At 42.4% G+C, this 25,431-nt stretch overlaps 1 protein-coding gene across 10 annotated transcripts in view; it reads right to left on the bottom strand.

The window, feature by feature from the left end:
• Nucleotides 1-25,431, bottom strand: part of PPP6R3 (protein phosphatase 6 regulatory subunit 3) — a 125,634-nt gene that overhangs the window by 36,415 nt on the left and 63,788 nt on the right. For all 10 annotated transcript variants that reach the window (XM_082661334.1, XM_082661336.1, XM_082661333.1 and 7 more), the window contains 8 exons: nt 23,746-23,858; nt 19,096-19,209; nt 10,930-11,059; nt 8,831-8,983; nt 6,688-6,837; nt 5,503-5,567; nt 3,038-3,153; nt 1,293-1,378 (listed from right to left, as the gene is read on the bottom strand). In XM_082661334.1, coding sequence (XP_082517460.1) covers nt 1,293-1,378; nt 3,038-3,153; nt 5,503-5,567; nt 6,688-6,837; nt 8,831-8,983; nt 10,930-11,059; nt 19,096-19,209; nt 23,746-23,858 — 927 coding nt within the window. The remainder of the gene's footprint in view (nt 1-1,292; nt 1,379-3,037; nt 3,154-5,502; nt 5,568-6,687; nt 6,838-8,830; nt 8,984-10,929; nt 11,060-19,095; nt 19,210-23,745; nt 23,859-25,431) is intronic.

The raw sequence follows: 25,431 nt of genomic DNA, 5'->3' as shown, positions 1-25,431 counted from the left end.
CATTCTTAACAAGGAATCAATCTGGGAACCTCTAAAATTAAAAGGTTCAATTTAACAGTATGAGAGAACAATTTCACCCCACAATAAGACCCTGATGATCCAGAATTTTAACCAATTTGACTGGGGGGAAAAAACAATGTACAGTGGGTAATACATTCATTAAAAGTTACCTAACCCTTCCTTGATCCCTCAGGGCTGTCAAAGTGAATGCCGTTTCCTCTGTTGGGCTGTGACACCCTGCGACAGTAAGGGCCACCAACTCTCTTAACTAAGCGCCCCACACAGCTCCCTTTCTACAGTTCTCTCTCAGCTTCGTATTTCTTCCAACCCCTAACCCTAATAATTCTCTCACTACATCCACCTGAACAAGCCACCAACCTGTCAAGAGTCTGGAAAAAGATAACCAAACTTGTTAGACAATCTGCAAAGCAGGAGGCAACGGGCCCTTCGGGCGGGTGACGCAGGGTGACTAGTGACCGCTCTGCAGCACCACCCCCACCCCATTTCTAGGCTCTGCTCTGAGCAGATAAGGCTGCCTAACAATCGAGGCGTTACTGTATATTAGAAATGCAAGACTGCGGCCGCTGAATTTCAAATACAGAATTAAATGCCTGACACACCTACTTCCATGCAGAGTCAAGGCCACCACCTCAACTATCAGCTGGCATGTGCTTGCAAAAGGAAGTGCTTTTCCTTGAAAAGCAAAAGCAATACTTACCTTAAAACTTAACGTATTAAAGAAAACAAAGACTACATTCCAAAGTCCAATATAATTTTTAAGAATATTATCAATGCCATTATTCCCTGGCTCAAAGTACCAATCTATTAAAGCTGGGGTTTTCAAAGTCATCTATAAAATTTTCCCCCACTGGGAATGACTTTAATGAGGGTCAACTCAACTCAGTAACATTAGAAAATATCGAATACTTAGGTTTTCTAACCACCCGGGGTTATTTAGGCATAAGGCAACAAACCCAACACAGTAAAAGGAAGGCTAGAGGCTGCTCTGTTGAGGTGCTTGGGGAGCAGGGCACTGAGGGAGGTGGAAACCGAGTACAGTGGGAGCAGGTATGAGTAGCTTCTTTGTACCCTTACGTCATCCTAAGCAGGAACTGGAAGTTGACTAGACAAATTAGCAAGAGTACGGTGGGCACTGACCTCTTTTACTGGTAAGAAACATGAGCTTGGCCTACAATTATCAGGACAAGTGGAAGATGTCTCACATCTTTCTGAATAGACGGGCAAAGGCCAAGAGCACTGAAATCACAGAAATGTAACCTTGTAGAACCTACTAGATCTACCGTGTTCCTCTTGTTAGTTTCTCCTAAGGAGCTTGTGCAGAACGTCTCCCATCGCTCCCTGACTTCGTCTGGAAGATCTTCAGAGGGAGAAAAGGAAAAAAACATTATCACTACAGTGACTTGCACACAGACAAATAAACAGGTAACTCGAGAGGGCACCACCCACGTGGTTCCTCAAAGGCAAGCAATCCCTGCAGGCTGAGCTCTCGGAGGGACGGGGTATAGCCATGCTCAGTCTGAACCCCGAGAACTTTTCAGGAAACCCGTCCCCACCACGGTCTATGCTTGATGCTAAGAGCCCTAAGCAGTTCTTTGAATTCAACAAGTTTTTTAAGACCTTTTGCTAAAAACTTAACCTGGAAAATATGTTTCTGATAAGTTCCCTGTAAAGATAACGGTCTTTAAGGTGGGGGTAAAAGCAGTTTTGCTTCATGGTCGTGTGAGTTTAGGAAACACTGCAAATGTCAGCTCTTGCGCACTTTCTTGAGAAACTGACTGGCATCTGGCCAATGAATGTCCCACGGAACCCAGTGTGGCTTCTCAAATTGCTCAAAGATAATGTTTCCTAAATGTTTGTGTCATAGGCCAACATATGGATCCGTATGCAATAGTGAAAGCTACCTTCTACAGAAACTGTAAAGAAAAGGATACACAAATACTTTTCTGAGAAAATGCAACTATAGCTGTAATCTTGGAGGCCTCACTAAGGCTGTCTGTCATCTGACAATTATGGCTTAAACACACGTGTGTACACACTCTTACAAAGGCAAGCAACTTCCATAAAACGAAGACTGATCTAAAAACAAAAAATCATACACATGGCCAATTTACGTGCACAGCAAAGGACATAAAGTGTGATGATCTGGCTAACATCTCGCTCAAGAAGCAAAATTACAGGTGCGCTAGCCCCAATTTGTCCATCACTGGGCCACAACTATACTTTTCGTGCACATTCAATAGGTAACAGCCTCTTGAACACAAACATTCTTAAGAGAGAAATAGTAGGATAGACTGAGAGATGATTTTCAGCAAGTTAATAACTGAACGAATGTTGTACCACAGAGGTTGAAGATGTTTTGCCTTCAGAGTAAGTCACAGGACTAGTAATCCCACTGGTACCAAACCTGGAGCACACAGAGTTCTTGATGCTCTCATTTGGGAGGAGATGGACTCAAGGCCTTGGTGCCAGTGTAAAAGGCATCAATACGGTTTCTTCCAAGTAACCTTGGGCTGATTAAATTCAAATGCTAGTGCAGAAAGAGTCCTTTAGGATATTGGCTAATATTGTTCATTTTAGTAATAGAGAGATGGAAAAAATGCTGTTAAATGCTTTAATATGCCCATTAAAGGAACTCAATCCATAGGCTATGTAGGGGACTTCAGAAGAAAATAAAAAGCAAGAGTAATTGTAGCTCAAGTGGCTCAACTGTCAGCCTACGAGTACTTCAAGCTCAAAGGAACGGTTTAGTGAGCAATACCCTTAGAGAATGAAAGTGGGTAACTAGTTACCGGCTGAGCCTGCCAATACTTAATAAAAGGACTGCAGAACTAAGAACAGAGATACAGCAAAAATCTATATTGTTCAAACACCTTCTCAAGAGCCTCATTCAAATCTCGAGATAATATAAGGAAACTCTTCAGACAGCTATTTAAAAAGCTATGAATATTTCCACTTTACCCCTAAATCCTTTCTCCAATCCAACAAAAATGTAATGAAAATTCCATAAACCCATTACCTTTGATGAGCTGCTGTACTAAGGCGCTGTTGGGGCCCTTATCAGTGCTGTGCACGATGCAGTTGGCTATCCTTGTCAGGTGTCCCATGTAGCCATGCCGTCTTCCTCCTTCGGCTCTACCAGGGGTAAAGGACAAATATTCAGACTCCTGAGAGGATGGAGTGATGAACAGCTTGGTAAGTACAGTGGATTTAAGCAATCATTCTAAAAACTGAGGCACTAAAGACAAGAACAGGCGGAAGAAGAGGGTACGTAATATAACCAGGTTGGGGTAGGGGTAGGGGGTGGGAGTGTGGCAGCAACTGTCTACTCAAAAGACTACATTGTAGCCTCAGTCAACAGGACAAACTCTGTTCAAAGACTCAAACCAACCATCCTCAGTAACACAGTATCTTTAAAAACAAAACCCCAAACATTCACTGATGCCTAATGATTCTGTAACTTTCCTTCCTATCTTTCTGTGAAACTATTTTTCAGACTTTAAACAGATTGTAGGGAAATGAGGTGAGAATTCTGCTGCTTCATTTTGCTAAGATATCAAATTTTAATTGTATCAATCAATCATCGAGATAGTTATCTACCAATGGCATTTCTCAAGTTAAAATATTAGCTGATTTGAGGACTTGGCCAAGATGAGAGGTAGTCAACTTGTATCTGGCCCACTTCCCACTTGGACACAGACATTCATATTACTCCTCATCCCTTCCCCACTTAAGAGTCCAATCTTCACAACTATGACCCATCTTTACATTTAGACAAACTTTTCACATCACAGTGATTTCTCCGCCCGAATATTTACAAAGTGTCAAGTCTTTAAATTCTATGAAACAAAAGACTTTTGATTGCAGACAGGAGGAAACAAACCGAAGAGCTCTTTGCTTCAAGGGAGAATCTTTCAGGAGTCACTAAGAAAAACCATACTGTGCTTGTAGGCTTGCCTGGAAAATGAAATATCTGCTAATAAGCTTAGTAGAGGGCCTGGGAATACCTAAGGGTCTGAAGGCATAAGGTGGACCTTAGCTGAACTGCTATGAGCCTCTTTCAGTTTCACAGTAAGATCCCACGACCGGAGTGTTCCTTCTGGGCAAATTCTTAGTCAGAAACTCTGGTATTCCCTCAAACCCTCACAAGGGAAAACAAACACCCATCTCCAAGTTTTTTGGCCCAAGGCTCCAAATTTTCTTTAGACTTCCTGTTCAAGGAAACCTTAAAAAGCTCTTTCAGGACTCCCCAAGAGGGGAGGAATATTATTAGCCAGGCCTTCAGAAGATGGAGCTTGCGGGAAGTAGAGCACACAGGACACCTCAGCACTGGCGAGACGAGGAAGCAGAGAGGAAGGGGGTCAAGGAAGGCTAAGATGGGGCAGACACATAACCAGAGACGCCACTCTGGCCACAGACAGCACCCCAAAGGAGCTCCATTTGGAGGAAAGTATCTGAGGTCCACCAAGACTGAACCCCTGCCACCCTCAACCTACACGCCACCTTTCACCACCCAGAGTCAAAGCAAAGCCCTATCGGTGTTTAGTAAGCAATTTTTAAAAACCAAACCCCAGAAAACAAAGCAGGCAGCTCCCGTGAGTTACCTAGCTCTCCTGGGCACTGCAAGAGACATCTGAACAGAGACACAGAGCAGGGAGATCCTGAGAAAGGTTAGACTATAAAGGGGCATGTGACAACTTTATGGGGTGATGGAAACGTTCTGTGTCTTGTCTGTGATGGTTACATGACTGAATGCATTTGTCAGAATTCCTAGAAATGTATACCCAAAAATGTATACTTCAATAAACCTGACTTAAAAACAAACACAAGAAGTATACCTTGAGAGTGTTTCCCAAACATACCCACCTGCTTCAGAATCTATGGGATGGCATAAAAGCTCCCAGGGCATTAGAGAGGAATGCCTGTTTCAGACAAAACCACTAGGGAAAAAAACTCTGTGTAACAAAGCTACTCACACGCAGCAACTAATACTTCAAGTAATCTTGCCAATCAGCTAACGGAAATTTTCTAAAAAAGGAAATACTAAGCAATTTTACCCTCCCTCTAGCTCCAAGCACAAAGTGACTCTTTTCTTCCATGAGAACCCGGGTAACAAGGACAAAGGTGCTAATTAAGGAGGACTTTACTTTGTAATTCTTTCCCTTCAACTCCCCATTATTCTCAGAAGAACAGCCATTCAGAAAGGACCAAGAAGTTGCAAAGGCAGCAACAGAGGTGGGGAGTACTCCCAACCCCTGTTCTTTCAAGACAGGTAGAAAGACAGGGGGATCTAAAAGTAAATTACTAGAAAAATATCTGTTACAATTAAATAATCTGGAAGTCCCAAGAGAACCATTTGTAACTGTAAAGTGGCCTGTACCATGTAATTATATTATATTCATTGTTCCCTGTCTAGGGCAAGGGAGTATATTTTCTTCAAATTAAAAATCAAACTGAACTCCTATCAGAAAACAATTTACTTACTGTTTCTTCTCGTTCATTTCCCAGGCGTCAAGTATTCGTTCTATCAATTGACATTTTTGAAAGAGCTGAATAAAAAGGAACGTTCCAGTTTAACATTGACATAAATGTCAAAGTGTCAAATTTTTAAAGTGAAACAGAACTCTAGTTAAACAGAAAAGTGATACCTATCACTTTATACATATAACCCAGCAAGCCTAATACAGCTGTGAATTACTGGCTAAATCAGAGGCACCGTGAAAATAAATTTACTCAAGGGCCCCAGAACACTACGGGGATTCAAGACAGGATCTATGCCTTTAGCAGTGAACCTACGAGGAAATAATATATTTCAAGTACTGCTACCAGTGAGCAGCTAACCTAAAGCAAAAGACAGGTTTTACTCTGAAATGGAGTAAAGAAAATTATGCCTTGGCAAAAATTTAACTCACAATCCACAGCAATACTTGTACATTTTAAATGCGAGCAACACTTACTTCTCTATGAGCTAACATTACTGCATTCGTATTAAAAATAGGTGTGGCTTGCCAAACTTCCGCACGCCAATGACCAGTGCTGTGGGCTGCATTATCGAATGTGCACAGCCAGTCTTATTCAAATGTCATTTGTCTTCCCCATCTACTTGGTTACTCCAGGTTAGCCTTTCCCATCTTCAAGGTTTGGGCGTAACCCAGTATGAGCTAGAGAACGTCACACAATCACAGAACTTCAGAGCAAGAAGAAACCTGAAGACTGACTTAGTAAAAGCACCTCATATTTAACGAAAGAAAACAGACCCCCAGAAGAGGCTTCCTCGACACTGCGTAAGAACTCACTTCTCCCAACTTTCAGTCATATATTCAGCACAAGAAATTAAAACTCTGGCAAGCCAAATAATTGGTTCAAATGTTTTCTGCAGTATTTAAATTTGCATTGTTCTTTTAATCTCCAAAAGATTTCTAAATCTTCAAATTTATTAATTTTCCCAAATAAGCAAGCCACTTAGCCTTTTTTTTTTTTAAAGTTCATGTAATGGTTAATTGTCCAGGATATGATTTACAGAATCACTGGTTAAAAGTACCATTACAAGTTAAATATTCAGACTCTGAAATGTAACCTCCCACCCTTAAACCTCAATTCACTTCACACCTTAAGCAGAAAAATGCTATAACCAGGAGTGGCAGAAAAAAAGACACCAAGTAAGCTTACATGTTTCAATAACAAATTGTCACCAGTGGAGTCTTGATCAGTAATTGTGCTATTTTCTGTGTTTTCAAAAGGACTTGCAAGAATCAGTGCAATACAGATTTCCACTTGTGTGTGTAAAAAGTTATTCCATGTGTATTTGAAGAACATGTCCTACAAAAAAAGAAAAATAATGCTTTCTTTTATTCAGTCTCCTCTATGTTTAAGCCACTACCGCAACACATTCACCAAATAATGAATTAATAAAGTGAAAATGATGTGTTCCTAGTATAATAGGCCAAATTAAAAGGAACACATTTTATTTTAAATGCAGTTTAAAATGCCTTCATAGACTAAATAGCATGGTATTTGCTCATTTAACATGTCAGAATTTGCACGGAAACTAACAGAGACCAACAATAAACACATAAAGACAATAATAAATTTCTCAGACAGAAAGTGTCTTTTTGTTTTCAACGTGACTAATACAGATATTAAGAGTTCAGTAAATTTCCAAAGAAATTTATGAGAATTTCATTTTGCCTCAACAAATGCTTACTGATGACTTTTGAGCAGCACACAGTGCTAGGTGCAACCTGGGAGACAGACAAAAATACGGTCTCCAATTTTGAGGTGCTCACACCTTAAAAAAAATAACCACTCGGGCATTCAAAACTCATAGAACTATCAGTGGATTGAGCAAAATAAGAAAGGTATGAGAGGTGGTGACGTGCGGAACTCCTGGAGGTGCAAGGGTTTTCCAGATTACCTGAAAAGGTAACAGTAGCACACACACAAAAAAAGACAATTCCAAAAAGCACAAATGCATCAAGTATGTATTCAGGATATCGCTGAGTCTTGGTTATCTAATCTCAAAATGAAAAGATAATGATTAATGATCCACTTAGGAGTTTTATCATATTAATCACTCAAAAGAAGCTCTAAGATTAACAACAGAATGAATTAACAATAGCTGTAAACTTACTACTAGGAAGATGAAAGACTAGTGATTGATGACTTCAGTGAGACGCCCAGAGACAGGATTAGGAAGTTATAACCCTGTCAGAGGGTAGGGCAAAAACTATGTCCCCAGAGGGCAAGGGTTATGCTGGCAAGGAAACTGCAATCCTGTAGCGTCTCATCTTTCTCCAAATGTTCCTGCTCTCTACACCTTCTACTGCTATGTCATTTAACACAAAGCTGAAAAACAACTGAAGTATCTATCTCAGTGACACCAGGAAGAACAAAGGGAATGGTTGATAGAGCATGCATGGGTTTGAAACTGGATGTGAATTCAAATCCTGCTCCATCACTTACTAGCCATGGAATGTATCCCCTATCTGGGCATGATCTGAAAAATCATGCCCAGGATCACATGAGAAATGTATATGAAGTGTACATTCAATACCTTTCATGTAAAGAGCAAACACCCAGACTCTCCTTTGAAACACACGCCAAGTTCCTCCCAGTGTACAGTGTGGCCAGCGGGTGTACAGTGTGGGTCCTGGGAACCCATCTGTGCTGTGCAGAGGCAGGACAGAGCAAGCAGAGGCCCCGGGGCCAGGCCCATGGATCCCAAACACAGGCCTTGGAGCTGGGGAACTCAGGGGTCAGGGAAGTCCAGGTAATTCCTGGGCTCTTCTTTTTCCCTTACATTCCCTTCTGCTTCCACTGAAGCAGACTAAATCAAAAGATAGTCTCACACTAAATTGAAACAGTCTTTCAGACTCAAATCAAGACAGTGTCAGAGACCTCGTATACTATCTCAGTGGAAAGAAGATCAAAGCTTGTCCCTTGGCTAATTATGAAGAGAAAATAATGCTGTAAGCCCCAGTCGTTTATTGCTAATACAATCCCCTGAAGAGGGTGATTACACTCACTCTATCCTCCATACGAGACTGAGCTTCTCAAGGGAAACATCTGTCTTAATCATCTTCCAAATTCTCTAATACAGTTCTTTACGCACGGCAACAATAAATTACTACTGAAAAATTGAAAGCATTCAAAATTGATGATAACCTCAAAGGGAAAACTATATAAAAGACTGTTTACACTCGGACCAAGGAAAGTCATTGACACATACTGTAAATTTATGAGGTTCTACCTTCAGTTATGTATCCATAAAGTATCAAGGGCAAATTAAGACATCTTTCAGGGGATATCGTACCAATATGACCCCAATGCTATTCAGCTCCATAAGGTCCCCGTTGATACTGCTGGTATTTGTTTGGAGGAGGCTGGATATCAACCTAATCACATTCAACCGGGTGTTCCCCACGGGAGGGTCCAGCACGCCCCACGTAGTCTTCATCACACTTTTCTGAGGAAGAAAAAGCTTTCCAATTAAATTCAGTTCAGTAAACAAATAAAGGGTGTAGGAGTATGTACTAAGATACAACGCTAGGTAAACTAAGCCTGCAAACAACTTGGCCTGAATTCTACACCTGAAGGAAAATCCAAAACTCCTACTGATGATATCTTTAAGATATGATGAAATGAACATGAGGGAAAACAATTAAGTAATTTCCCTGGACTACAAATTTTATAAGAAGTCAAGTACCCCCTTGCCTTCAACATTGCAAACACCACAGGAATGAAGCAGAAAGCTACTGAAGTCCACGAAAAAAAAAGTGCAATATTCCAATTCTGACCAGAAACCTAAGAAACTAAGAAAAGTTACAAGTGGTTTTAGATCACAGTTCTCAATCGCTGCCAAATCTGTGATAAAAGTGCAAACTCAGAAGTTGCCTCTGGATCACAACCTTGAAACAGGATCAACCTCAAACCTGTTCTTGTCCATAAAAGGGAGTTTCTATTCTCTGAAATCACAAAAGACAGACACAGAACATTCCGGAACTTCAGAAGTTTGGCAGGAAAGGATGATGACCTGTGACAACGAAGCGAGGATGCCCTTCTCCATGTCCTCGTCCACAGGGGATCCCTGCCCCCCTGCCTGCGCTCCTCCAGGCCCAGTGGAACTGGACGGCCCCCAGTTTCACTCCCTGTGGCACAGCTCTAATAAACACGGACCTACTCACTCACCACATCATGTAGTAAAAAGCAGCCACAAGCTGAACTCACTCCTAGCCGTGAACAAGAGGAAGGGCAAACCAAACACTGTCTTACTTCCGAGTTAGGCCCAAGAAGAGTACCAGTGTGAGAATCCATATTAGAGGCTGCCTTTTTTGTCCACCCAGAAAGAAGACTGTGGCACCTGAGACACAGGTCAGGGGAACCTGGCCACACCCTCTCCTCTCACAGGACCTCCTTCCCCTCCAACTTCCACTTCTCTTCTCCTGAGCAAATCCTTCTCCTCTCCTTACTCTCCCTCCTCTTCTTCCCAGGTCTGGCACAAAGGACGCCACAGTTAAACACCAGCTCCCCCTCCACAAGATGGTTACGTAAACAGAAAACATCTACTTTAGAAAGGAGACACTAGTCTACTAATTTCCCAGTAACTCGCACCGTAGACGTCACAGAGACACACTTTCCAGAGCCTGGGATGCTGGATGCAATGATGCAGGGCAGAAGGAAAAACCAAAGTGTAAGAACTAGTGCAGGCGGTAGAACTCTCATGGAACTGCCTTCCACCCTAGAGATGCCAAAAGGAAGAGCCTTGTCCCCTAAAGCTCGATCTGCGTCAACCCGAGGGGGTGGGGTGTCACGGAAGGACACCACTATGGACCCTGGACACCCCTCTTTTGGAGGTCTTCGCTGTCTGCTGTCTGTGCTTTCAGTGGCTGCCTGATTAACAGTCATTTCTGGATTAGCACATGGATGCTCCCGACAGAAAAACGAACACTCCAAGTCACATTCAGCCAACTACTTCTTAAATGAGATACCTGTTCATCAGGCGGTTACACTGCTCCAACTCTGAATAAGACAGCTCAGTTTCAAAGGTTAGTTCCTAAAAGGTTAGCTTTTACCTCAAAGATGTGACAATAACACGCTGTGAGAGGAAAACGACTGTACTGGCACGTAAGTATGCAGAATATAGAGGAAGAACAAAAAGCTGAGTTTCCTAAGCAGATGAGTAACTTACTTAATTTTAATTCTATTCTATTCATCAATTTAGATGCTATATATCGATAAAAGCCAATTAAAAACTAGCTCAAGAGCAATGAAAACAACTGCCCGTGTACCTTCTAATATGCTTTGCACATGGGAGTCACAGCCAGTCCTTTAACTCACAAGGTTCATCTGCTTTCTAACAACAGCTGAAATCTAGCTACTGGCTGGCCAACGGGCTTCAGAGAGCTGCCTTACCTTGGGTGGCTCAAGCAGGAGTTCATGAAAAGATCCAAGTCTTCCTCGGATGGCTTCTAGAACGCTCTTGTTGACCGAACAAGCTGAATGACTCATGCCTGGTGGGCAGATCTCTATATGGCCTTCAAATCTTGAAACAAAGCAAGTTAATTTTATTTATTACTTCAGAACAAATCACTCAAGGTGCTCCGTATCAGCGTATAGGGATATACATAATAGCTATAGAATATACAGTGATTATATCAAAATTTCTGGAAGGATAGGAAGAGGGTGTAATAAAACCTTGATAGGGATCAGCCAACATGGTCTGAAATCCAAAGATGTACAGTGTCGGGTGAGAAATTATATCCATTTCTTCCCATTCTCTCCTAAACCTTTTAACTCCTTATACCTACTGTACTAATATCAGGTCTCTAACCAGAAAATCTGGAAAGCAGCAGGAGATCCCTGAATTACAGGACACATCACACTGCCTGCCACTGGAAGACTGTTAATAATAAACAAGCCTGTATTAGTTCTATACAGTTTCTTTTGACTAATCAACACTGCTTCCTATTTAAAAGTCTTAACTTACTCTTCTGCATAAAGCTTCATCTATACTCACTATAAACCACTCCTTTTAGAAAAACAATTACGAGTGGAATGAGACTCCCAAATCCCAATCAGTTTTAGAAAGCACAGGGGTTCTCAAAGTTTGGGGACATAAGGAGGGAGGGGTCTAAAAATGTGGGTGTACAATTCAGATTAAAAGATAAACCTGAGAGTGGTGTGTCAGTGCAAACTAGCGCTTAACAATGTAGCTGCTGGAGCACGACTGCCTGAGCCTGAACCCTGGACCTTCACTCACCAGTAATTCGTTCTAATATGGAAAACGGGAACCACTGAAGCATGTCCCTCCCAGGACTGCTGTGGGGACCACGCTAATGTAGACAAAGGACTGAGGGCGCTGCCGGACACAGCTAACACCTAGAGAGTGGTTATTAGGGCTGTTACCCCAGGACTGCTGTGGGGACCACGCTAATGAGGACAAAGGACTGAGGGCGCTGCCGGACACAGCTAACACCTAGAGAGTGGTTATTAGGGCTGTTACCCCAGGACTGCTGTGGGGACCACGCTAATGAGGACAAAGGACTGAGGGCGCTGCCGGACACAGCTAACACCTAGAGAGTGGTTATTAGGGCTGTTACTTGAAAATATTTCACACGGGCAAGTGATTTCTAAGAGCTACACGGAACAGCCTTCAGAAACTCAATTCCTAGAAAGGGGGAGTAGGTAGAGTAAAGGCCTTTTGCTTTGATTGTAGTGCTTTTTAATGTGTAGGGGTTTTAATAATTTATGTGGCCAAATATAGCATTCTTCACTATGGTCTCTGTCCAGGAAGCCATACTTAAAAGTTCTTTACAATGCCATAATCCTATGAGTATTTGCATACTTTTCCTCTGGTGTTTTTCATTTAACTCATCTGGAATTTATTTTTATGCAAAACAGGTATAGACATGATATTTTTTTCCCCAAGTGGCGAGTCACTTCTAAGCCACATTTATAGAATGATCCGCTTTTCCCCACTTACGTGAAAAAAAAAAAAACCCATACAAAAACATATACTAAAATTCCTTAATCATTCATATACATTTTATTTGTTCATCTAATAAATACTTAGTGAGCATCAATTTATGTACCTGCCTTGACTCAGGTACTACAATCAATATCCATGGTGCTTCTCACATTTTAATCCTTTCAAATATATGTAAAAATCTGCCAAATCCAAAACAAAACCTGTGCTGATATTCCGAAGAGATACATGAAATCTGGAACACAGACTTGGAAAGGCACAAGAAGTGATGGCTGTTTGGGGCATCGGGAGTCTGTTCCCTTCCTCTCTGAACAGAGATCTACAGTCCAGATGCACGGTATCTGCATCCACGCAGCTCCCTCAACCACTCACCAGTTAAGGAAACTTTGCTTATTTACTGTTTGGGATGATTATGAATAAAGGGCACAAATATTCACTTACAAGTTTCTGTGTGACACAATTTTCACTTTTCTTGGGTAAATATCTAAGAGTGCTGGATAATATATTGCAATAAAGGTCTGTTTGTTAAAAAACTGCCAGGTGTTTTTAGGAGATGGCAGCATGACTTAACATCCCAGTCGGAGAGTGTGAGGCTTCACTGTCACCAGCACTGGCTCTGTTTGTTTGGTTCAGCTGTTCAGTGGGCTGAATGGTCCCCCCACAAAACGTATGTCCACATCCTAGTCCCCAATCTGGATGCCTTTTCTTTCTTTCCTGCCTCACTGCACCGCTAGGGCCTGTAGCATGAGGCTGAATAGAACTGGTGACGGGAAATATTCTTGCCATGGTCCTTGATTTTAGGGGCTATGATTTCAGTCTTTGCCCATTAAGAATGATGGTAGCTATGGGTTTTCTTTTTGTTTTTCAGCTTCCAAGTTCCCTTCTATTCCTAATTTGCAGAGAGGTTTTATCATACAAGAATGTAATGAAATGATCACATGGTTTTACTTCTTTAGTCTGTTGGTATCAGTTATACTGGTTGATATTTATTAAAGCTATTTTTGTGAAGCAGTTTTAAGTTCACAGCAAAATGGAGGGGAAGGTACAGAGACTCCCATATACCCTCTGCCCCCACAAACGCACAGCCTCCCCATTATCAACATCCTCTACCAGAGTATGTTTATTACAATCCATGAACCTACACTGACACATCATCACCACCCAGAACCCAGCTTACATTATGGTTCACTCTAATGGGTTTGGACAAATAATGACATGTATTGGTCACTATGATATTATACAGAGCATTTTCACTGCCCTAACGGTCCCCTGTGCTCCACCTATTCATTTCACTCCCCTTGCCAACCCCTGGCAACCGTGATCTTTTTACTGTCTCCACAGTAAAATATGACATTTTCCAGAATGTATGTAGCCTTTTCAGACTGGCTTCTTTCACTTCTTCCTTTCTTTCTTTCTTTTTTTTTTTTTTTGCGGTACACGGGCCTCTCACTGTTGTGGCCTCTCCCGCCGCGGAGCACAGGCTCCGGACGCGCAGGCTCAGCGGCCATGGCTCACGGGCCCAGCCGCTCCTCGGCATGTGGGATCCTCCTGGACCGGGGCACGAACCCACGTCCCCTGCATCGGCAGGCGGACTCTCAGCCACTGCGCCCCCAGGGACGCCCTCACTTCTTTCTTTTTCATTTGCATTTAAGGTCCCTCCATGTCTTTTCATGGCATGAGGGCACATTCTTTTTAGTGCTGAATAATATTCCACCGTCTGGATGAACTACGGTTTATTTATCCACTCACCTACTGAGGACCTCCTGGCTGCTTCCAAGCTTTGCCAAGTGTGGATAAAGCTGCTGAACAACTGTGTGCAGGTTTTTGTGTGAACCTAAGTCTTCAACTCCTCTGGGTAAATATGAAGGAGCACAACTGCTGGACTGTATGGTAAAAGTATGTTTAGTTTTCTAAGAAACTACCAGACTGTCTTCCAAAGTGGCTGCACCATTTTGCATTTCCACCGGCAACAAATGAGATTTCCTGCTGCCCTGCAGTCCTGCCAGCACTTGGTGTCGTCAATTAGGTCCACTGAATTGCCAGTACTGTGCTTCTTACTGATTTCTGTCTAAACGTTATGTCCATTTCTGTTAGAACTTCTGTTTTAGGTTTACAAAAAAATTGCAAAAATAGCACAGAGTTCCCATGTGACCCATACCCAGTTTCCCGTTATTATCTTTCATTTGTCAAAATTAATGAACCAGTACTCACACGTAAAATCCATACTTTATTCAGATTTCCTTGGTTTTTGCCTACAGTTGTTTCTCTGACCCAGAATCCACCGAGGACACCACACTATATTTAGCTTTCAAGTGTCCTTAGCCTCCTCTTGGCTGTGATAGTTACTCAGACTTTCCTGGTCAGGTACTTTGCAAATGTCCCTCATTTGGGGTCTGGTCTTAACATTTTTCTCATGATCATGGGTCTTTGAGAGGAAGAACACACAAGTAAAATGACATTTTCATTACATACTATCAACACAACAGTGCTGGCTGCTGACTTTGATTATATGGCTGAGGAAGTGCTGGTCAGATTTCTCTGTCAAACTTGACAGAGTAACTGTCAAGTTCTCATTTTATTCTCTCTTCATACTGCACTTTTTAGAAGGAAGTCATGAGGTGCAGTCTACACGTCAAGAACGGACAGTCTTTTTCTTCCTCCTTGAGAAGGGATTATGAACTATTTGGAATTCTCCCACAGGGGAGGTTTGTCTCTTCACCCTCTTTTACTTATTCAGTCACTTATTTATATCAGTATGGACCCATGGGTATTTTATACTTTGTGTTATAAAACAATACTGTCTTATTTTATTGTGCACGTGTTGCCAGCTCTGGCCACTGGGAGCTTTTAGTTGGCCCGTGCCCCTCTCACACACCCGGTGCTGTGGGTTTTCTCTCGGAGCGCGTCCTTACTGTCTGCACCACAGGATGCTCCACATTCATCTTGTATACTTCTTAGCCCAGCTGCAGAACCAGCCACTTCTCCATGAAGCCCTGGTTCCTTTACTGGAGGATGGCATGAGAAACTGAGATCTGGGCACACGGTTACTTGTTCCTGGAGATGCTTCATGACTTCTAGGCCTCACAAAGCAACTGTCTTCCTGGTTTAACTCTTCATATTTCAGTACCGGTAACTTCTAGTGTCCTGCACTGATCCTCTCCTCAACTATGTCAAAGTTCACAAATGAGCCCAAAGGCATTCTTCAATTTCTGTTGTAGTTTTCATTTCTAGCATTTGTGTATGATCTTCCATATCTGTTAAAATTCTCCATCTGTTCACATATTGCTCACTTTTCCCACAAGCCTTTAACACATTAATCATAGTTATCTTAAATTCCCTACCAGATTGTTCCAACATTTTTGAATCTAGTTCTCCTGACTGCTTTTTCTCTTGAGAGTTCAGTTTGTTTGGGTTCTTTTTATCTTGCTTCTTTGTCTTGCAATTTTTTAGCTGTGATGTGGACATGCTGTGTAAGACAACAGAGACTGATATAACTAGTATTTGCAATGGATACACCCCTTTTTTTCTAGGTCTTTAGTGTGGGGTTTCTGGATCAATTTATAGTCAGCAGCTGAGTTAGGTTTGGGCTTTGTTGTTCCTATGACTGACTTCTCTCGGCACACTGAAGACTTTAAATGTGTCTCAAGTCACTTTGTATTTATAGTTAGGGATGGATTGCCAAGGTTTTCTCAACTTCTGCTCTGCCCCTGGCTGAGGTTCTTCCCTTCAAGCCTGCTCCTGTGCTGAGGGCCTCCTTCCACACTGCAGCCTTCCCTCCGCCAGCACGCTGCTCTCGTCACTCGATGTGTGGTGGCCTGGTGGGGAGGACCGCTCTGTTGTTCTGGTTCAGCCTCAGTCTCAGGCAGCGGAAGTGCTCATGGACCTCAGGGGTGGGGCCCTCTCGGTGATCCTGCCCTTACCTCAGTGGTAGGGGCTCTCTAATAGCCTGGGCCCTGAAAAGTGTCCCTGCTTGTCCTGTGGGGCAGAGACATTTTCCTGGTCCCTTCCTCCTCATCGAGTCTTTAGGGTTACAGGGTTTGCTGCCCTTTCGCCAGTGGCTTCAGGGTTTTATTCAGCAGGGGCGGGAATGGAGAAGGACCCTGCTGCTGCACTCCGCAGCCCTACTCTGCAAGGGAGGCCTTCTCAGGGCTCTTACCCGGCCTCCAGTACTTCCTGAGCAGGGCTCGCAGGTATGTGCAAAGTCCTGAGTCTGTAGTTCTCAGAGTGTCCTTGCTCTCCCTGCACCTGAGGTGCTTTGGGCGTTACATAACCTACTATTATTCTACGTTTATAAAAAAGACATTGGAACTATCATTTTTTTAAGATGAAAAATGAAACTGTGTATCAAAGTACCTCAGTTCCTCAGTAGAAGATAAGAATTATATTGTGCACTAACTTACCCTTTCTCTCCTTTCTTTCCCGGACCGGGGCACAAACCCGTGTCCCCTGCACTGGCAGGCAGACTCAACCACTGCGCCACCAGGGAAGCCCTCTCATTACTTCTTGAGTTTTATTAAAATAATCTGGAATTTATTGGGGGTTTTTTTTCAACATTTGACTTATTCAATTATTCATTCTTAACATAACTTTCATAGTCATATGAATTGTCACATTCCTATCTGTTTCATTTATCATTACTTTCACCAACATATTTCCTTATCTTAAGTTCTTTATTCTACCTTATTTTTCTGCTTGGCTTCGGTAAAGTCCATCTTCGAGTAATCTGGCCCAGGTACAGGACACGGATGGGACACTGAGGTCCATATGCTTGAAAATGCCTCCTGCCCTCACACAGCAACAAAAGTGCTTCAGGGTCACAATCCTGCCCCCTGTTTTTCAGTGTTTAGTTAGCTTTACAAATGACATGTCTGGCAACGTGATTTGCTTTGTAGTTAACCCACTTTTTTCTTGTCCAAATATTTTTAAGATTTATCCTTTATCCTAGGGATTCAGAAATCACATAAGGATAAGGCTAAGATCTCAGTTGTCCACCATCCCTCCACCTGCCCCTCTTTAAAGTTAATCGTGCTTAGTATTTGATAAACCTTTGTGGTCTGAGGATAAGTTCCTTCTGATCAGAAATTCCTTCCTGTCATTTATTACTGTATCGTCTCCATTCTCAAGACAGAGTTGTCAATATAAATCTCGCAGCACCAGCTCATGTGCTTTTAAACCATTTTGAGAGATGATGCAACTGCCTTGCAGCATGAGTAGCAAGATAACAGTCCTGTATCACCTGATTAATACCTTAAGTTACTGGTTACGCTATTTAAAATATGATTTACCAGGGAAGACACAGGCAAAGTCAAAACTGCAGATACAACTCCAAATGACAACAGAGCTGAAGCAGTGCTGCCACACTGCCCTTCCATTATCACTAACCAGAGATTAAAGAACCATAAATAGAGATGAAGACTTTGGGAAGCAGGGATTGGTAAGGCTGTGTTTACTATTTTGCTGGAAACCAAAATGACATCACAAACTAAATCCAGAAACGCTGGATGGCTAAATTTTCATATGCTGACAGCAGACCGTGTCTCTCCTCCTCTTCATGCCCTCTGCTTTACTGGATGGATCCAATAGTGGGTAAGAAAATACAAATTCTAATCTCTAAACCACATGTTCCCAGAATGCAAACACATACATACCTCTTCAAATTCTCATTCTCCAGAGAACAATTAGGAAAACTCTGACAATTAATAAGTAAATTAGCTTTGGGTATAAACTGTAAAGAATAATATGACAGGGCTTCCCTGGTGGCGCAGCGGTTTAGAGTCGGCCTGCCGATGCAGGGGACGCGGGTTCGTGCCCCGGTCCAGGAAGATCCCACATGCCACGGAGTGGCTGGGCCCGTGAGCCATGGCCGCTGAGCCTGCGCATCCGGAGCCTGTGCTCCGCAACGGGAGACACCACAACAGTGAGAGGCCCGCGTACAGCAAAAAAAAAAAAAGAAAAAAAGAAAAAAAGAAAAAAAAGAATAATATGACAAATATTAATTGACTTGTCCAGAGGCACATACATAGGGAAAACAAGACTATATTTCTGATTCTGAAACACACAGCACAAAGTTTTCCTTAAGGCCTCAAGCCACCTGCCCGTCCATTTTTAAACAGCCTAATGAACTGTAGTTGCCTCATATGTGAAACCCCGGAAAAAAACAACCCAAAGCCTCAAGTTAGCAAGCACTGGACAGAATCACAAGATGGAAAGAGCCCTGAACTGCCACTTGGAGGAGAGCTGCATACAAACCAGGAACACCTATTTTCAATTTTCATAAGCAAGAAATAAGCTTCTCTTGTGTTTGAGCCATTCTGTATGGGTTTGACTTATTATAGAAGCATTCTGGTAACTACTACAATACCCCAAATGACTAGAATCCACATATTGCCAATAGTGCTTACCAAACCATATAGTTCAACTGCATCTATGCATCCCATTCATATAAAACTATTTATATAGTAGAAAAAGATTCAACACCTGAAATTCACGGGCATGATACTGTAGCGATCAACCAACAACTTAACTCTCAGCTTTTAAAAATTCTAAAAGCAAAACCAAATGGCTCATTTCGCAAGATAGAAAGGAAAACTTACGTTGGTCGCCGTGTCTCAAGTAAAGCCAACAATATCTGGACTGCGCTGACTATGGCCGATTCATTCTTCTCCTTGTGGAAAATATTTGATAGGAGCTGCTCTATGATTTCTTGCCTAGGAAAACAAATCAATAGTCAAGCACCAATTGTAACACTGTTTAACACAAACAACTTCGGAGAAAGATCATGGTATCAGTACGCCAAGTATGGAAGAGTCCAACCTCACTCGTGCGCATTTATTGACAATACTTTATGTTTCATATATCTGTAAGGAAGGCCAGCGATCTTGCTTATCATAAACGTAACACAGACGTATGTGTATATATATATTCCTATCCCCTCCCCTCAGCAAAGTCATCTGGGCCCTGCTTGCCTTTGCCAATCTTGTTGAAAGCCAACAAACACCTCACGACTGGAAGTCACCTCCTACTCAGATGGTGGGGACGGGCGGTAAAAAGACTCAGAACCCTTCAGCCCCACAGAAGGAGGGGACTTTTTACAAAAGAAACCATAAATGTTTTCCCACAAAGGCATTCATGTATAATTAACAAAGATCTAAAACAGATACAAGATAACATCACTTGCTGCACTGTACTCTACAACTAAAATTTGGTAAACCAAAATAATGTGGTAGCAGTGAAATGGGTGTGACTGAACTACTGCCCCAAAAGTATTCTCCACAGGCTCTTCCCATGACACCCCCCCATACATGTATACAAGGTCACAATTAATGTAGAATACAAGGGTAACCTGTTAGGTGAATAAATTTATACGGATGTTCTCAAGGAAAACCTGTTTCTTAGGATCTCAGTAATTTTTAGAACCCATGGGGATTAAGAAATGGAATCACCTTAGCAATGAGAGGGACAGCTGTGTTGTCCCTGGTGCCCACCTGGCAGACACACTAGTCACCCCAAGGTACAGCTGTGCTCACTGGCTACTAACACCAGTTCCTTTGCCAGGTTAGGGCAGCAAGTAGGAGAGAATCTCTTTCTCTTTGGGGGAAGCAAATAAAACTGGTATCTAACCTAACTTCAGAGGATCCCCTTGCAGGAAGTAGCTTTCAAGTACTCTCAGACCAGCACTAGAATTGCTTGTGAGATCTCTACCCAAAACAGTACTGTAAAAGTCACTAAACACACAGCAGTCTACAGAGTAACTATTAAACTTGGAACTGAGCTCTGGAAAACAGACTGCTTTTCTGTAAATACGTATATTCTTCAAATAGCAGCCTCACCCCAGGTAGAGGGGTACCGACAGGGCATCCAACTGTAGATGTCCACCTTCTCATTCAGCTGTAGTGTCTAACTTTCCAGAGAGCAATATCACCTTTCATAAACCCTGACGCCTGAAGGGAGTGGCTAACAAAGAGGTTCTCACTCTTTCATGGCTGCATCAAATTGGAAGTCTACCATACCCATGGACAGTGTTCTACTAATGGACAAAAATGAGATAATAACCAGCAAAAATGTGACGGTCAAGATGCAACACAGCAGCTGAGCCATATTCTGAGTCTTAGCTAAACATACAAATATCACCAAATACAGAAGAAATCATAAACTGAAGAACTGAGCTTATTAAACAGGATAAAAAGAATGCCTTCATATTCTTTAAATAATAAGGCATTTATTTACAAATGAGAAGACATATTCACTTCCACTTTTTAAAAAATGGAGTTCTTGGGCTTCCCTGGTGGCGCAGTGGTTGAGAGTCCGCCTGTCGATGCAGGGGGCGCGGGTTCGTGCCCCGGTCTGGGAAGATCCCACATGCCGCGGAGTGGATGGGCCCGTGAGCCATGGCCGCTGAGCCTGCGCGTCCGGAGCCTGTGCTCCGCAACGGGAGAGGCCACAACAGAGAGAGGCCCGCGTACCACAAAAAAAAAAATGGAGTTCTTAGACGAACACCAATAAAGTTCATTATGTGAGCTGTGTTACGCACGAGGCCAGCCAGGTTCTTCACCCAGGCCTTTGAGACGATGGCGCACTTCTGTTTTGTTTTGTTTTTGTGTGGGCAGCTAAAGACTCGCATCTATAAAAATAACTGGGCTCAACCCGGCCCAGAGGCCGACCCACTGTAAGCTCATTAGTATCAAGAATTAGGAGCTGCCTGGTCCAACCCTCCCTAACACAACTAGTTTTAAAGGAATTCTGGAACTTCAGATTTTCCCACAACAGAGCTACTAAATTAAATACATTCAATTTAAGCTCAGATTGTTTCCCAAGCTAACACTCACTACCTAACACCTCGGTCCACTTTCTTAGAGGCCTTTTGGTATCCCTACCCACCTTGACCATTCTCTTTAACCTTAGCTCATTTCCAATTTTTCCTGCAGTGCTAACCTACACTTCCAGTTACACATACGGTGTTTATGTGGGGGTTAGCCTGTATACCGAGTAGACTGGCTTATAACACAACACTGCTATATAGTATTAGGTGATAATCAAATACATACAGATATATAACAATATATAAAATATACACAGATACTGTTAAAATTAATAAAAGCTTACTAAGCTCACAGGAGCCTTTGGTCACTGTGTACTTCCTCAATCAACAGATACTAAAGAGAACGACTATAATGTGGGAACACGTCTGATATTAAAAAGGGTTGGTTCTCATCCTCAAGAAGAGTGTGGGAAGCACTGTTATAGAGTTAAGTCTCCCCGATGCTCAGTGCAGTGAAGGTTTAACTCAGGGACACCATGGAGCCCCTGACTCTTTAGGACCATGTAGTTGAAGAAATTTACTCTGACTAACATTTAATGATGTTGATTATGTACCTCTCTGCATCAAAGTACAGTTGCCTGATCCAGGTCTAAAAACACAGTCTGAAATATATTAGCTAGTGCACACAGAGGCTCCAATAGCTAGATCCCACGTTTAGTCCAAATAGAGTTGAGTGAAGAGAGGGCTGGCACAGAAGAACTCAGTGATTACTACTGACCAGCCTGACACTCGGGGTGAACCTGCACAGTCCAGGAAGGGAGCCAAGCACCACCTGTGGCCACAGAACGCTCAAAAGGTAACTAGTCTGAACTGGCCTGCTCTAAGTGTAAACTACGCACTGGATTTCCAAAACTTTGCACAAAGTAAAGAATGTAGACTCACTCATTAATAATTTTTTAAATGAACATATGTTGAAATATTATTTTGTACCTATTAAATAAAACATAAAAATTAATTTCACCTATTTTTTTACTTTAATATGGCTACTAGAATTTTTAAATTACATGTGACTTTTATTATATTTCTATTGGACAGTGCAGTCATGAACCATATGAAATTACTGTCAGTCAACATTTTTTAACCTTGAGTAAGTTAATTTTTACATGGTTCAACCTATTTCTACTACAATTATCGGTATTGTATATTATAAAAGGAGTACATATGCCATAATGCCCAAGAATAACTGAAATGGGGCAGGTAAGATGACATTTTACTCAGAAGCTGATAATCTCTTGTCTTGCTACTTGAGAGAACTAGTCAATTCCTTCCGATTCTACAATGCACACTGGGAAAATACAACTTTATTTCTCAGAATACAGAGTTTAAAACAAGATATCTTGTCTCTAATTTGTTCCTTGTTTGTCTCACACTTGCCAAGTAAACAATACACACAAATGTCTTAGTTTAATAAAAGGGTCTTCCCGGCCAAAAGATGCAAACGAGTCTCAATATACAGGAGGACTAAAGAATTCCAACAAAGTCATTAAGAAGAACAACAGTAGCAGTAAACTGATGCGAGACTGCCATTCGTACATAACAACGCTAACTGTAGGCACTCTTTCCAGTTACTCATCCAAAGTGGGGAAATGCCTTATTTTTGTTTACTAAAATAACGTTCAGTTGTAGGGATGCAGGCAAACGTATGCCCATACTCTTCCTGAAAATGTATGAATCTACAAATACCAGTATGGTAGGTTGGCCATTCGCAGATTTCAAAACACTACACCACCCCCAAGCTGTCTTCCACCTGAAACACATGAGATGTCTGTTCATTAGGAATTATCTAAAAATAAGGGCAGAAGCAATATAAAGAAACAAAACATACAAGATGTATAAGCCTTCGAATCAGGTCTGGTCAGGTTACCCCAGTCAGCTGCCAAGGTACAGTGGATCCTAAGAAGAACTTCTGATTAAAAATCACTGACTGGGAATTCCCTGGTGGTCCAGTGGTCAGGACTTGGCCCTTTCACTGCTGATGGTGCGGGTTTAATCTCTGGTCGGGGAACTAAGATCCCGCAAGCCACGCGGCATGGCCAAAAAGTTTAAAAAAAGAAAAAATCACTGACTAAGATGGGTCAAATTACTTCATATACCTATCTTCCCCAAACACCATGGAGGCAGTGACAGCAGTTATGATGTCACTGCCCCATCCATGATAGTTTTATAGAACTTAGTTTACAATTATTGAAAAGTTCAAAGTCTACATATAAATGTCATTTATTTACATTCTTACCCTGTAAGTCTCCAATGGGCATCACGACTGGCTGAGATCAGATAAGCAGGTTTTCCTGCCTTCTCAGCCATCCACAGGTTATTTTCCAGGGACAGGATTCCCACGTAAGAAACACTTACCAAGTACTTACACTGGAAGCACATCAAATAGCATCAATATGAAAAAAGAACAAGAAGAGAGTTTCAAACATACTTTTCTAGAGTGGCAAGCAGGGGGTCTGGTTCTGTACTGTTCTGAATTTGTAACATCTGGTCTCTGCTCAGGCGAACAATTTCACAAAGTGACTGTGATGCATTTGAATGCCGCTAAAGGAAAGAAGTACAATTTTAACTATAAAACACATCAGAAGTCAAATTTATAATAAAATAAAGTTAGTGAAGAAACTGCTTAAGAAATAACACAAATTAACACTGGCCATAAGCTACAGTGAATAAAAAGCCAGGGTCCAAAGAAATAACATATGTCAAGCATGAGTATTTTACCCTTCCAGGCTTTACTTAACAATACCACAAACAAAATACACATTACTTTGTGTAGGGAAATGTAATTAAAGTTCTGACAAGGAAAAATTTCTTTAATTAAATACTTGAAGAAAAATATAACCCCCCAAATTTATATCCTTTTAGCAGCAAAGAAAGATGAACACAATTCTTTGGCTTAAAAAAATAAACGCAGCTTTCTGGAATATACTAATGGATAAGAAATATTACTTCTTTCAGTGCGCAGTGTGCTATTCTACAGGAAAGTTTGAAATCTCAGCACCAAACGCCTATGCTCCGTGGCATGTGGCACTGAGCACCACCTGCCCAGTGAGACCAGCAGGTTCCAGCACAGATGACAACACACACCAGGGTATCAAAATCCACTGTTTGCAATCAGGAGTCTAACATTTCCTCAATAAATATATGCAATTCATCACTTAATACAAAACGGAAGTATCAACAGGACTGTCCAAAAGACAAAATTAACTTCTCTTGCAAGTCAGTCAGAGAAGGTGCTGATGCCCAAACGCTTTGTCCTTTGCAAAGAAAAGTTGCTGCAGAGTTGGGCTTCTCCTCTGTCAACTTCTCCTGGACCCTTCAGACAAGGACAGTACCTGTTGAGCAGGAACCTAGTGATGAGCAAGCCTCGTCTGTGGATGTGTCCTCCCTACCCCATGAACAGGGCAGGCCACGCTCCTGTCCTCACTCTCCTCGGCCTGCACCGGCCACATTTCCAGCACATGGGAAATGTGCTCTTGGAACCATCCAACTCCCCCAGCCACAGCAGGAGGGCTCATCACCCCAACCAGGCCGAGGGCGCCGTCGAAGCTCTAGCACCCAGTACGTGCACACACTGGAGTGTCCTTCCTGAGAGTCAGCAGTAACGATACTGCAGGGAGCACATGATGTACTGTCTCAGGGGAGGGTGGGAATCAACAGCCCCTTTAATGGTTAGCTCTTCTCTTTTCTGAAGGGGGCGGTGCGATGGGGAGGCTGCTTTAGATAAACTCCAGGTACCAAAAGTTTTTTAATGGACTGCAGTAGAAGGGGCTACATCTACCTCCACAGGAAATCTGTCTTGGTGGGGAGAACACGCTCCGGCCACATGCTCCTTCCTCTGCACTGTCTCCTCTATGGCGCTCACTCTCCGATTAGTCCAAGCTAGAGGCATCCAAGGAGGCCGCCCATGCCCCATGACATACCCTGCATGTTGTTTGAAACAACTCCTTTGTAGATACTACCTTGAACCACGTGGAACTGTCATTTCCATAGGCAGAAATGGCCAAATGCTGGCAGCTCCACAAGAGTCAGTCCACTACTGAAGGCAGCAACAAGGGCAGCAGCAGAGAAGTAGGGGGACAGCCTCCTCTACAGCAGCATACCCCCTGGTCCTGGA

Source organism: Grampus griseus (genome assembly GCF_964374135.1).
Source record: "Grampus griseus genome assembly, chromosome: 8".
In the NCBI taxonomy this organism is placed as follows: Eukaryota; Metazoa; Chordata; class Mammalia; order Artiodactyla; family Delphinidae; genus Grampus; species Grampus griseus.
Note: the sequence above shows the minus strand (reverse complement) of the source record. Positions and strands in the feature narration are given on the sequence as shown.